Consider the following 14,574-nt stretch of genomic DNA (forward strand, 5'->3'; position numbering starts at 1 on the left):
AAGACATGATGTCTCTTTATTTCTAAAGGCAAGTACATTCTTTTATGTAACCACAATATGGCTAGGTAAAGCAAGAAATTAACACTGATACCATGCTATTAGCTGATCTAAAGACTTTACTAATATTTTGCCAATTGCCCCGTAATATCCTTTACAGCAAAGAGAAAGGAAAAAGAAAAATGAAATAAAGAGAAAGAAAGATAAATTTTTTTGGTTCCAAATCACACATTACATTTGTCATGTTGAGACTTCTCTAAATCTAGAACAGTTCCTCATGCTTTGTTTTTCATGGCTTTGACATTTTTCAAAGATTACAGGCTGCTTGTCTTGTAAAATAATTCTGTTTGGGCTTGTCTGATATTTCCTTGTGATTAGATTAAGATCCACTAGTATCTTCCAAAAATTTCAGGACTATGGTTTTTTCCTAGGCCGTTTTAATATTCCAGGTCTGTGTTCTCTCTTCTCAGTGTGTAAGTGAAAAATTTTTAATAGTTTTTAGGGAACTTAATGGTTTAGGAAAAATTTTTTTTCAATTTTCAGACTTGTGAAGAGTTATGAAGTGATGTGTCCTCTTCATGATAATGCGCGTTTTTTCCATTACTGGTGGTGTTAACTTTGATCACTCATTTAAGGTCATGACTTTCAGGCTTCCCTATTGTAAATTTACAATTTCTCTCCCTTTACTATTAATAAGTATTTTGTGGGAGAGATACTTTGACACTAGGCAAAAAGAGTAGCCAGATAAAATACAGTTTAATTTTAATCGCAGATGACCATCGAATACTACCCTAATACAAGTATGACGCCTCCTCCTAAATTATTTCTCTAAAATTCAAATTTAATTGAGTGTCTTGTATTTTTACTTGCAAGATCTGGCAGCCCGGTAAGAACATACCCTGTTCCTCATCCAGTTGTTTTGACATCCACGGTGATCCGTTTTTCCTATGATTTTGCCAAATGGTTTCTCTCTAACTCCATCATTCTTCTATCTGCTTGTCTTTTTATCCACTTTTTACGCTGCCTGGCACACAGTAGGCGCGTTCAAGCAATGAATGAACCAACTCTCACTCGGGCCCGCCAGGCTTCCGTGACAGCCGCGGCGTCCCGCAGGGGCTTGCCTTCTTCCGCCAATCTCTACAGGCTACGGCGGCTTTCGAGCCTTCCGGGGCCTGCCGCTGGCTCTTCTTGCTCCAATCACAAGCAGGGCTTTCCTAGGAAGGGGCCAATGGGTGCGGGCGGGAGGCGGGGCCTGCCACGCGGCCGCAGTATAACTGCGCGACCCGCGCGCGCGCTTCTCTCCTGGCGCGGGACTCGGGGCGGGTCATGGCTGCTGTTTCCGTCGTGTCCACGTTGGCCATCCGGCTGCTCCGGCCCGCGCAGAGCTGCCGTCTCCGTCATCGCCCCTTCCACCTCTCGGTAGTTCGGTAAGGGGGTCCGGGAGCTGGGTCAGCGCTGAAAGCCGAGGGGAAGAGAGGGTGGGGTGCCGCCCGGGCTCCGGAGGGGCGCCGAGGGACGTTCTGCTGAGCATCTCTGTCCCGGGCGGTGACGGGGCGACGTGGCAGCCAAGCGCGGCCGCAGTCTGCGACCTGAGCGCTCGCTCCATGGAGTGGGCTGATGCCCGGAGCCCGCCTTTCGGAGGGAACCGGTCTCCGCAGCCCCGGGGCGTCGCCCTCTCTCGGGGCCAGTCCGTGGGCGGGACGGGGCCCACAGTGCGGAGCAAAGGCGCAGGCGGGCTCTGGCGCTCCCGGATTTACTACGTGGGACAGTGCGGAGGTTACCGGCCAGAACCCGCGGGCCGCCCTTGGCGGTGTTGCCGAGCCGCTTGGCCAAGCTGAGGATACGCTTTGGGGCGCGTGGTGAAGGGCTCTGAATGAGTAGCGTTCCGTGCGCGTCGGGATCCTAGCGGCGGACCCGGTTGGTGCAGTCTGATGAAATCCCAGAGCCGGCTTGCTCGCCGGGTACCCGCTCTTCCCTCCTCCTTCGGGAGGTGGATGTGGCTCCTGCAGTTCTTCAAGCTGCCCCTTACCCTCCCAGGATAATAAATGTGCTGCGGTCACCAGGGCTTTGATGTGGTCCACCCGGAACTACTCATTGCCAGGCTGAGTAAGGGACAATTCCGGAGAGGAGAGAAAGAGCTCTCTGCTTGCATTTTCTTAGAGAGGTGATAGGTTTTTCTTGATCTTTTTAGACCTCAAACTTCGATTCTTAAACCCAGGTTGAAGAGTCTTCTGGGGGCCCGTGATTTGTCTCCCTAAATCTGCGCGCTCTCTCGCCCATCTTTAGAGTTTTTGCATTGCCAGCGAGCTAAGCCTTGTAACAGCAGCCCCTTCTTTCATCCAGGCACTGCCCTAGGCTGTGTGAATTCAGAAATGATCTTAAGTCTTCTTTCCTAGTGGAACTCACCTGTCAAGGGGCAGAACCCGTGTGTACTTTCTACTCAGTGTAAAAAAAAAAAATGTTGGAAACATTGCCAAGGTGCTGTCGTAGCACAGAATGCGGATTAATGCGGGACCTTCTGGGCTTTCCTTGTTCTGACCCTGACCTGCCTTTCCAGCCCCATCCCTCATTACTGCTGTCTGTTCTCGCCCTTGCTCCTTTCCTGAGTTCTGGCCTTGTGTGCCTGTGGCTTTCATGATTGAAGACATTTGTAAAGATCTTCTAACTCATCATCTAGAAAACTGGACCAGTTCATTCACTCTCCAGTAACAGATGCCCTCCTTTCACTAATGTTTCTGAATGAACGAGTAGGCTGCCACATCTCTGAAGGCAATACTGTAGTATTTATGGTTCCCTTTTATTGCTTTGATCACTGCTGCCTAGTAATTGTAAAACAGTAGTATCTTTTATGAGTATGCATGTATTCCTTTTGAGGGAGGAGGGTTTCAGGAACATAAACTCATGGTTGGAGAGAGTACTTACTATAGTAGACTAGGGTATAGGGAAAAATGGACTTTGGAGGCTGGAGGCAGAGGTTGGTGTTTGAATCTTGTTTCTACTGTCCTCACTTTCTCCTCTGTATATGAATTATTATAATAATCCCAAGGTAAATGAGAGTAATGCATGTAAAACTCTTAGCAAAATACCTAATGTTTAATAGATGTTAGTTCCATCCTTCTTTGTGTGTAATTAATTAGTAGATAACCAAACTCTTTTCCAGTATAACTTGATCATGAATTGTAAAATGGACCTGATCATTGTTTTTATGGAAAATTACAGTGCTCTAAGCTATTGAATTAGGAAGGCAAAAATGCTACTGAGTTGGATTTTAATTCTGATTTTTACTTGAACAGTCCTTGTGACTTTTTTCTAGTCTGTTCACTCATTTTATTCTCATTTGTCATCTTAATGAATTATTAAACACATCTGTGAAAAGCATCTAATTCCTACATAAGTGTAAGCTAATATAGTTAATACATTTTGGATTCCCTGTGGGACTGAGCTGAGCTTCTGTTTCTTTTGGAGTAGCAGTTACTTTATCTGCCCTTTGGCAGAAGAGATGATGGGAAATTAGGTAATGACTCTCTGGCAGGACTGTGTTTCAGATTTTGCAGAGTTGTATGTGCAGAGGAGGGCTAAAACAGCTGATATTACAGAAGATACTCATTGTGTTGTTGCTTTATTTTTGGTTCTTTTTGCTCTTTGACTTTTTTTTTTAAACCTAATTGGCATAACATCCAGAACCTGCCTTTGGGACTTGGAACACTGGGTTCTTCCAGAGCCCTGTGTTCTTAACTGTAGTAGCTCATTCTTAACCCAAATGTGCTTCTACCATTTTGTCTAAGTTCATTGCTTTCAGTTTTGTTTTTTTTTTTAAATTTATTTATTTGAGAGAGGGAGGGAGAGGTGGGGGAGGAGCAGAGGAAGAGAGACAAGGGTGGAGCCTGACAGGGCCCTAGCACACAATCCTGAGATCAAGACCTGAGCTGAAGGCTGATGCTTAACTGACTGAGGCACCCAGGTGCCCCCTCGAAAGGAACTTTTTAAGGAAATGCAATTTAAGACTTTATTGAATATTTATATATGTGTATATGCTTACACACATATCTTTATGAGTAAGTAAATATATATATTATATATTAAGAATATGTGTTGTGTGTTTAAATCTAACCAAAGGAAGAGAGTAAGAAATTAATTTTTATTGAATATATATGCCTTGCACTTTATATATGTTATTTTATTGAATATAAATCACTGTCATAAGCTCCTTTAAAGTAATCTTTCATTTGGCAGCGTTCCAGGTTGGGAATATGTTTCTGGACTGGGACTATTCCCCAGGAGTGTTCCAGAGGTGTGTGTGTCCAAAGCCCTTTGAATGAAGTCTTCAACTCTAGTTCTAAAATAGATTTGCGAATGTTAACATGTTTTCAGTTCCTTAATATACCATGGGTATATGTGAAATGCTAGTATATATTTTATGCTCTGCTGCTTTCATTACACAAAATTTGGGTAAATGTACTGTTTGCTATAAAATTTTATCTTTTTAATATCCCCAAGAAACAAATACAAATTAATATAAAGTTTAGGTATAAAATTACTGCTTTATATCCAAGACATTTCAATCTGGTTCAAAGTAGGTATTTAATCTTAATGGAGAGGAAGCATGGAAGGTTTAAATGCTGTTGAAGCTTTAAAATTCCATTTTAATTAACAGTGGTCTTAAGAATGAATCATACCTGGGGCACCTGGCCAGCTCAGTAGGAGGAGCGTCCAGCTGCTGATCACAGGGTTGTAAGTTCAAGCCCCACGTTGAGCGTAGCGATTACTTGAAAATAAAATCTTAAAAAAAAAATGAAAAGAATGAATCATATCTGACCATACAAGATAACCAGTATCTTGGTGTTATCCCTAAGAATTAAATATGTTCTATAAGGGGAAATTTTTTCAGTATTTCATATAATTGTGTGTCTCCTTGGTCTTGAGGTTGAAGCATTCTTCAACCTCAAGAAAGGGGGACAGAAAGAAAACAAAAGGGAAAGACATTTCCGCTGAGACTTTTATGCTTAAGGAGCAGATGCTCATCCTACATTAAGTACTGGGAACTTTATTATAAGGACATATATGGAAATAAGAAAACCAGGAATGTTCTACATTAGAACCCAGGAAGAGCTGCATAAACAATCCTTATGGGGAAGAAGTGGTCTTTCAGAGATCAGAACATGGTTTTGGGAACTGAAGGTTCTTCTAGACCCTGAGTTTTCTCGTTGCCTCATCAGTAGCAGTTTCCTTATCTCTTGCTCTGTCCTACTTTGGGTGTCACTGCTCTGTCTCTACTTTTTGTCTCAGATAAGAGTCTTTCTCCCGCTCCTCCCACCAGCAGGTCCTCTATGGTTCTAGTGTGTGAATATGTTTCAGGGAGAAGCTCTTCCCAGTCTGGTTAACTACCACTGCCCCTTTGGCACTGAACTTATACATCAGCTGGACCTCTGGCCAGCCTAGAAATTGTCCTAGTGGCAGATACTCACTCCTGGTCTGTCAGATGTGGGCGGGTCACTGGGGTCCTGGGGTAGAGCACACTGCCACCCATGGGATGGAACCTCCTTCTTCTTACTGGTAATGTCTTTTCCAGGAGGGCTATGGGGAGCAATGGTAATTTTGAGGTCTGACCTTCCAGAACATAGTCTGTTGGTTTAATTGCATAACATAATTTATATATTTAGAAGCATCATAGAAATTAAAAGCCAATTGATATAACTGGGAAATGGTTCGAAATATATGGCTGGATGCTAATAACACAGGCAAAACACAAACTACAAAATTGTATATAAGCACATAGGAAACACCAACCTCATAGTGGTGACAGGTCAAATAAAACAATGCAAATTAAAACAATGGAAAACCTTTTTTGGGGGGGTCCTATCAATGTGTCAGTGATCAGGGGGCAGGATGGTATAGCGGTGAGAGCCTGGATTCTGGAGTCAGATGGCTGGATGGGAGAGCCCGCTTTGCCAAGTACTAGCTGGCACTCACCCTCTCCGCGCTTCAGGGTAATGATAGTAACTGTTTTAGTCAACTTTATCTTCCTAAACCTGCAGCTGGACACAGATTAACCACTTTGAAACTGCCCTTCAGATTTCCGTTGACAGTCAGTTTAGGCACCATGCATTTTAATCTACTCTTTAAGTTTGGGGTATTTAATAACTTTTTTTTTTTGGTAGTCCAATCTTTACTTTTCACAAAAATGTAAGCTTTTTGGTGGTGTGACTGTGGTTGCCTTTTGCAGAAATGAAGCTGTCGTCATCTCTGGAAGGAAACTTGCCCAGCAGATCAAGCAGGAAGTGCGGCAGGAGGTGGAAGAATGGGTGGCGTCGGGCAACAAGCGGCCACACCTGAGCGTGGTGCTGGTGGGCGAGAATCCTGCAAGTCATTCCTACGTCCTCAACAAGACCCGGGCAGCTGCAGAAGTGGGTATGTGTCACTCGCAGACCTGACTGCTGTCAGATTGCAGCTTATCTGAGACAAACTCCATTGGCAGTTGTGATTCTTTTCTTCTAATTAGAAGGCTCAAGCACAGGAGGCTAATGGCATTGAACTGTATGCAGAATGTGGTCATAAAGAAATCAGGCCTGGGGCACCTGGGTGGCTCAGTGGGTTAGGTATCTATCTGCCTTTGGCTCAGGTCATGATCTTGGGGTCCTGGGATTGAGCCCCATATTGGGTTCTCTGCTCAGTGGGGAGCCTGCTTTCCTCCTCTTTCTCTGCTTGCCTCTCTGCCTACTTGTGATCTTTGTCTGCCAAATAAATAAATAAAATCTTAAAAAAAAAAAAAGAAATCAGGCCTATCGCCTGGGGAGGCTTATAGACTAGAATGGGAGTGGTTGGTACACGTGGTGTCTTCTGGAATATAAGCTAAATTCTGTCTTTAGTCTTAACATTGGATAAGTGACCTTGAACATGGTTTACATTTGCTTTCCTTGAGTAGTAATGAGAGTCTGGCTGAGGTGTTTGAGATTTGGTGAAGAGGTCTCAGTGATATGGCCTAGAACACCTAGGTTTGAAGGAAATGACTCTGACTTCTAGGAAATAGCTTTCGGCTTCTTTACCAACGGGGTCCAAAGCCAATTAAATCGTGCAGAGGTGGGCAACTAAGTGGCTCAGTTGGTTAAGCGGCTGACTCTTGATTTCAGCTCAGGGCATGGTCTTAGGGTCCTGGGATTGAGCCCCACATCAGGCTCTACACTCAGCAGGGAGTTGACTTGAGGATTTTCTCTCTCTCCCCCTCTGCCCCTCCCCCTGCTTGCATGCTCTGTCTTTAAAATAAATAAAAATACATCTTTAAAAAAATCATGCAGTGGTTAGAGTTTGGAATGCAGAAACTGAGGTTCTAGGTGATGGGAGGTTCGTGTTTGAGGTCTTGCTATACCATAGACTCTATGATGGTAGACCTGGGGTAGGTGGGCTTGGCTCTGCCTTTTCCTGCTCCTCTGTGGGTTGGTGGTATGAGTCCTAGATGCCCTTCCCTTCAGAAAGGCTGTGAAACCACTGGGGTGACTGGGCCATTGACCAGACCATGAGTCCTTGGTATCACTGAGGATTGAGGCCTCCTGCCCTTTGAAAAAGCTTTAGAACCTTTGAAAATGGCAAGCTGTGGCTTTTTAAGGCACTGGGAGGAAGCACAGTGCAGTGGAAAGAACATGGACTCCAGAACTGGAAGGACCGCCTTCATCACTATGTGGCTTGTGTTTCAATTTTGCTGAGCCTCCGTCTCCTTGTCTAAATTGAGGTTCATGAGGACAGTGTAGAAAAATGTAGCTAATTGTCAAGCCAACGTTCTCTATTGTGTATATTTGTGAAGTTACTTTTCTAGGTGCTTTGAGAACTGATCCAGGCTCTTTAGCTACCAGCGTTGGGCGTGATAACCTCTATGTTACAGTACCATGGCAGGCAGCATAGCATTGCTCATTAAATGCTCAGATTTCTTTTTTCTTTTCTTTTCTTTCTAGATTTTTATTATTTATTTATTTGACAGACAGAGATCACAAGTAGGCAGAGAGAGCTGGGGGGGGGGGGTAAGCAGGCTCCCTGCTGAGCAGAGAACCCGATGCGGGGCTCGATCCCAAGACCCTGGGATCATGACCTGAGCTGAAGGCAGAGGCTTAACCCACTTAGCCACCCAGGCGCCCCGAGATTTCTTTTTTAACCTTGGAATTTTATCATAGGAATCAACAGTGAGACAATTGTGAAACCAGCTTCAGTTTCAGAGGAAGAACTGTTGAATTTAATCAATAAATTAAATAACGATGATGATGTAGATGGTCTCCTTGTTCAGCTGCCTCTTCCAGGTGAGTTTTGGACTCTATCACTTAGAATGATTTCTGAGGAGTAGAGGATACTTAGCTACTTTATATACCTGGCCTCTTATGGGTTTGTCTTAAAGGGGAGGTAAACTCAGGAGAGTGAATATTATTAGGTATGCACAGACCTACACAGAATACCAATTCTTTCTTGACTCGGGGTTGAGATCTTGATACAAAATGGCAGCAGAGGGAAGCAGCTGTAGAAGGGGATCCTGCCTTTGATATTGGCATTTGGCTTTGCTGGGTATGTATTCCTTCTGTGCAGATGAAGAAGTCAATCACGGAGGCAAGTCCTGGAATAGGAACAGGTTTGCGTGATAAACCAGCTAAGCTAACCAGCAGGCGGTGCAAACTATGTGACAGTGACTTCAGGCTGCTGCTCTGCTCTCTGTTTCAGAGCACATCGACGAGCGGAAAATCTGCAACGCTGTTTCCCCAGACAAGGATGTGGATGGCTTTCACGTAATTAACGTAGGGCGAATGTGTCTGGACCAGTACTCCATGTTACCGGCTACGCCATGGGGTGTCTGGGAAATAATTAAGCGAACTGGTAGGTATATCCCATAGTTGTATGTCTGTGTTAGTATCATGAAACCAGTACTCGCCACTGGTAGCAGTGCCTACAGTCGCAGAGTGTACACTTGGGCCACACGTCCTCCAGTCCTGCCCCTGAAGCCCGCCTCTCCCTGCAGTTGCCTGTTTTGACTGTTTGCCTGTGTTGACTTTGTTGCTATTTAATCCAGAAGCCTCTGTAAAGGAAACATAAGGTTTCTTTGCGTTGATAATGCACACTCATGTAATATTTTGTAGCTTCCAGGGTCCTTTTCCTCATGTTCTTTTGGCCTTTAGGATGTGTAGCAAGTGATGGGACCTCCTTGACTGATGAAGCTTAGTAACTCCCTTGCTTATCATGGTCAGATTCATGTCCTAGGCCCTCTGTCTGCCTTCTTTGGTGCTCCTTCTAACATAGTCTAGCACTCTTTTCATGTAAATATATATATTTCTTCATAGGCATTCCAACCCTAGGGAAGAATGTGGTTGTGGCTGGGAGGTCAAAAAATGTTGGAATGCCCATTGCAATGCTGCTGCACACAGATGGGGCACACGAACGCCCTGGAGGTAAGGAAATGGCCTTCAGAAGAGTGTTCCCTGCTCGTTTATATGGGAACCTTCAGAAGGTGCCCTGTGTTTGTTAAACTTTGTATTTGCTGTAATTTTGTTAGCAGATATTTGGGGAGTAATCTTTGTAGGAGAAGCTGAACTCCTGTCACCTGAAACTTTATATTCATTTATTAGGAACTAGTACGGAAATGGACATGCCTCGAATATATTTGAGTTTTGAGTGTAAGCATGGTTGTAGGCAATTAGATATTTTCAGTTGTGGCTTTGATAGTTGGAACTAAGAAACAGTTCATAGTAGCCCATCCTGTATCATTTGATAGAAAAATATCCTAGACCATTACAAAGGATTGACTTGATAAGACTATAAAATGTTATTATCTCAGGTTCTGATGATTTGTCTGAGAAAAAAGCTCATAAATCAGTTATCACATGTGATTATCATGACCTTACATGATTATTTCAGAAATAATGGCAAAACTAGGTATTTTTAGATACCTTTCAGTACACTTATTTTTTTAAACCTTGAATAATTCTAGTGCTATTTTGCTTAGGAAAGGTAAAATTCATGTAAGACTATTGAATAGGATAAGGAATAGATAAATTTAATTTTAAATGATCCCGAAGGGTAGAGTTAGGATGAGGGGATAAAGTTATAAGAAACTGGGTATTTACCCAAAGGTTACAAACATAGTGATCTGAAGGGGCACTTGCACCCCAATGTCCACAATAGCCAAACTATGGAAAGAGCCCAAATGTCCATTGACAGATGAATGGGTAAAGAAGAGGTGACATATATATAATGAACTATTATTCAGCCATCAAAAAAAAAAAAAAGATCTTACTGTTTGCAATCATGTGGATGGAACTAGAAGGTATTATGCTAAGTGAAATAAGTCAGAGAAAGACATTTATCATAAGATTTTAGTCATGTGGAATTTAAGAGACAAAACAGGATCCTAGGGGACGGGAGGGAAAAATAAAATAAGATGAAATCAGAGAGGCACACAAACCATGAAAGACTTCTTGACTATAGAGAACAAACGGAAGGTTGTTGGAAAGGAGGTGGGGGGGGCAGGGGGATGGGGGGTGTAATTGGATGATGGCCACTTGTAATGAGCACTGGGTGTTATATGTAAGTGATAAATCACTGAACTCTACTTCTGAAACTAATAATACACTCTATGTTAATTGATTGAACTTAAATTAAAAAAAAAAAGAAATGGTATTAATTGCTGAAAAGTAACTGGTACTTAGCTGTGCAGAATATATGGTACATGAATTAAGTCAGTTACTTTTTCAGGGATGGTGAATTTCTAAAATGGGTTGCCTGGTTCTAATCCAGTTTCAGTTTTGATTCAGAAATCAAGACATGTATTTTTTAATCCCTAGGTGATGCCACTGTTACAATATCTCATCGACACACTCCCAAAGAGCAACTGAAGAAACATACAGTTCTTGCCGACATCGTGGTTTCCGCTGCAGGTAAGAACCCCAGGGAGGCGGGGGAGGCCTCACCTCAGACGGGTGAAGAGCGACTGCTTGGAATTTGCCTGCCTTCCTGCCACCCTATTCGCCATTCTTCTAGCCGTGGTACTGTATGCGGCCCATAAAGATGAGGCGAGAACCGTGTGTGCGGTGTCGGTTTCTGGCTTTCCAGTCTTGACCTGATGGGTGAATGTTACTTCAAAACCTCTGAATATGTCTGTTTACTGTATGAAGTTTCAATGGTTCCTTGGCTAATGGTTTTTACAGGTTTTCATCAAACAAGCTAATTAGTAAGCCTCTGATAAGTAGAATCTTCCTAGTGATCATTCCTCTCTGGTTTGCAGGCATTCCAAATCTGATCACAGCAGATATGATCAAGGAGGGAGCTGCAGTCATCGATGTGGGAATAAATAGAGTTCAAGATCCCATCACTGCTAAACCCAAGTTAGTTGGAGATGTGGATTTTGAAGGTAAATGATATAATTTTCTTAAAATATAAAATCAGTAAATAGTACCTTTAATGGACATTTAGGACAGATCATTTACTTTTAACTTACGTTACTCTTGAGGCACCTGGGTGGCTCAGTTGGTGGAGCATGTGTCTCTTGATCTCAGGGTTGTGAGTTTGAGCCCCATATTGGGGGTAGAAATTACTTAAAAGAAAAAAAAACAATTACTGTGGTAATTCAAAATGTAATCCACGTGAATTAAGAGAAACTTAATTTACAATCATTCTAGGACCACTTTAGTTGTTTATATCATAAAATTATGGGGACCAGGTATAAACTTTTCAGGGAGGTGTTTACTCTTTTCTTAAGGTTACTTCATAATTCAAGTGACTTCATCACTTTCAACAAGTCTGAAAATTTAATGAATTGACTTTCTGAAACCACTGAGTCTCCTAGAAGGTGTTACAGATTTATCGTTTTCACATTGAGGGGAGAGATCACAGACCTGGCATGTTAAAAATGATCCAGGAAAGAGCCACATTCCTGGATTTTGAAATATACTAGTAGGTTTCTCCTTTCAGTTCTTAAGCTATCATGTTTATCTCAATTTTAGGTGGGTTAACCTATTTCTAGTTTTCTATTCTATTTCTAATAAAGCAACCAGACGCAAGCCTAAGTATCTAAGTATTTTTCCTTTAAGATTAGGTTAGAAAAAATCTTACTTCTCACTTTCCAGAAAATTACTTTGCTTTGGTGCTTGGGCAAACAGTATAGTTAAATAAATATAGTCAAATAATAGCAAATAAGAGAGTAAAAGTAAGAAAATGATGTAGGTAGGTATTAATTGGTAATGTGTTAATATTAATAATATAATAATTATAGTTATATCTCACATATAGTTAACTCCTTGAGGTTTTTCTTTCTAAACTGATTTAATTTATTTGACAGAGATCACAAGTAGGCAGAGAGGCAGACAGAGAGAGTGAGAGGGAAGCAGGCTCCTGCTGAGCAGAGAGCCTAATGCGGGGCTCCATCCCAGGACCCTGAGATCATGACCTGAGCCGAAGGCAGAGGCTTTAACCCACTGAGCCACCCAGGCGCCCCCTAAACTGATTTAATATGAAGGAAAAGTTTGGATGGTAAATTATAGGTCATTTAGATGTATAAATATTCATTGAACAACTCTTATTACATGAATGTTCTTTTTTTAGTATATTCGAAAGCCTTTTCTCCTAAGTGATATAGATATGACTTATTTTTTAATGAGTTTGAGGCTTACGAAGGTGCTTATGTATATTCTTGGTTTTTCTTTGGATGCTTCTTCCATGGTACGTTAAGATGCATACATTTCCTTTGCCAAAATTAAGGCAGAGCATATCCGTCTTGTTTCTATGTAGGAGTCAGAAAGAAAGCTGGTTACATCACTCCAGTCCCAGGGGGTGTTGGTCCCATGACTGTGGCAATGCTGATGAAGAATACCATTATTGCTGCAAAGAAGGTGCTGAGGCTTGAAGATCAGGAAGTATTGAAGCCCAAGGAGCGTGGAGTAGCAACTAGTTAACTGTTGCATCTTCTGTCACAAACATCACTCCAAGCCAGTCCAAGAGGCAAAACAGGCCAATAGAAATGCAATATTTTTTATTTATTTTACTGAAATGGTTTAAAATGATGCTTTGTATTTATTGAAAGCTGAACTGGGTGGGCGTCTGTGTGTGTGTGGCTCTGCCGTACCTCACCACGGAGCAAGCCGGCCTCCGGCTAGGTCGTCTGAGCCGGCCAAGAGAAGCACTTCACCTGGTGACAAACGGGGAGGACATCGCCCCAGTAAGATCGGGTGCTTAATTTGTCAGGCCACTTCAGTTAAAATTTGCCTTTTCTAGGATTGCATTTCCCAAGTGCTATTCCAATAAGAGTTGATACTCACTTTAGGTTCTAAACCTTTTGAGTTCAACTAGTCAAACCAAAGGAAAAATGTTGCTAGAGAAAATTAGGGAAAAAGTCAAAAGGAAGAAATGATAATTGAGTAGAAAAAACATTACTGTAATTTAACATACCTATGGTATGTAAAACTACATGTGAATGGTGTCCTGAGTTGTCATTCCGTGGCTTAGTCATTGGGAAAATATTTAGGGTAGTTCCACGTGCTGTCAGTCCTCGTCCTATGTGTGTTTATTCATGAGGCTTTCCCATGTTCCTCTAAGGTTTAAAGACTTATTTTATAGATTATTTGTGTGTTGTCGTATTTGGCTTTTCCTCTATCCTTAAAATTCACTGTTACATCTTTGTACTCTTGGGGGTGTCTGTATTGGTTTCCTCGGGATATCTTGAAACCTATTTTTGAAAAACAAAACTTGGGCTTGATAATCATTAGGATTAGGGCAGCCTGTTTAAGTATGCAACTTACTTTTCCACCAAAGACTTGTTAGCAGCTGCCTGCTTTTTCTCTGATGTACCTGTTGGCTTTCCCCAATGGGTTTTTGAGAACTTGAGTTCATATTGAATTTAATCAGACTTTCTGATTAAAAGGGGTTTTTGTTTGTTTTGCCTTTTTTTTTTTTTTTTTTTTTAAATAAAACACTTCTGACTGGTGTGGAATGAGTTCTGCAAAATACTGTATCTTCCCGCCTCTGTTCTAGTTTTGACCTAATCATAGTTAATCTTTCTGGTTGGATATAACAGATGTCAGTATTCCTATATTTGGTAGCCCCTAATCCTATGCCTTAAACAAAATGCTGTGGAGAAACCAGTCTAGTCCTTTCAGTCTGATGTCCCACCAGGTTGTGCCAAGCTGGGAGCTTAATCTGCAAGATTCATTTAAGTGGTTAGGCTTATTCCGGGTGTTTTCTAAACCATGAAGTTGAATTTACACACTGTTGGATTTACAGAGGACTTCTTGACGTGCCTGCTCCCTGCTTTCTATACAATTATTTTTTCTTTTTCAATGTGTGTGTTTGATTTGACAGATTGGAAGGTATTTGCTGGGCACAGTTTGAGGCTGGGATAGGTCCCTGTGTATTCTCTCTTCTCTACCACGGTTGAGTATTTTGGGGAGGTGGGATGAGAAGGCAGGCGGGGATGTAATTTGGGTAGACAGGTCCTCCTACTCCAGGCAGCTTGAGGTGGAAAGAAAAGAACAACAGGGAGCTGACTTCTTCCTTGCTCTTCTGCCAGCTGATTTTACTCTTTTGATAGTTTCCCGGGTATGAAAGAGGATAGTTTGCTGG

At 42.2% G+C, this 14,574-nt stretch overlaps 1 protein-coding gene across 2 annotated transcripts; it reads left to right on the forward strand.

Annotated features, from left to right (window-relative positions):
• The first annotated feature begins 1,267 nt into the window (after positions 1-1,267).
• Positions 1,268-13,940, forward strand: MTHFD2 (methylenetetrahydrofolate dehydrogenase (NADP+ dependent) 2, methenyltetrahydrofolate cyclohydrolase). Of its 2 annotated transcripts, none has more exons than XM_004742222.3 (8): positions 1,268-1,424; positions 6,221-6,405; positions 8,157-8,279; positions 8,692-8,844; positions 9,306-9,413; positions 10,806-10,898; positions 11,246-11,371; positions 12,748-13,940. In XM_004742222.3, the coding sequence occupies exons 1-8, from the start codon at positions 1,324-1,326 to the stop codon at positions 12,909-12,911; spliced, it is 1,053 nt and encodes a 350-aa protein (XP_004742279.1). In that variant the 5' UTR covers positions 1,268-1,323; the 3' UTR covers positions 12,912-13,940. The 2 variants fall into 2 exon arrangements, with proteins under 2 accessions (XP_004742279.1, XP_044934976.1); XM_045079041.1 differs by lacking the exon at positions 12,748-13,940 and adding an exon at positions 11,720-11,975.
• The last annotated feature ends 634 nt before the right edge of the window (positions 13,941-14,574 follow it).

The sequence above is a fragment of the Mustela putorius genome, unplaced genomic scaffold, assembly GCF_011764305.1.
Source record: "Mustela putorius furo isolate JIRA1106 unplaced genomic scaffold, ASM1176430v1.1 tig00000281_pilon_pilon_pilon, whole genome shotgun sequence".
Classification (NCBI taxonomy): Eukaryota; Metazoa; Chordata; class Mammalia; order Carnivora; family Mustelidae; genus Mustela; species Mustela putorius.

Excerpts from the sequence above, each read along its gene's own strand:
- MTHFD2 (XM_004742222.3), top strand. The coding sequence starts at position 1,324 with ATGGCTGCTGTTTCCGTCGTGTCCACGTTGGCCATCCGGCTGCTCCGG. Across the intron at positions 6,406-8,156 it reads CCGGGCAGCTGCAGAAGTGG|GAATCAACAGTGAGACAATT; the intron begins GTATGTGTCACT and ends ATTTTATCATAG. Across the intron at positions 11,372-12,747 it reads TGGAGATGTGGATTTTGAAG|GAGTCAGAAAGAAAGCTGGT; the intron begins GTAAATGATATA and ends GTTTCTATGTAG.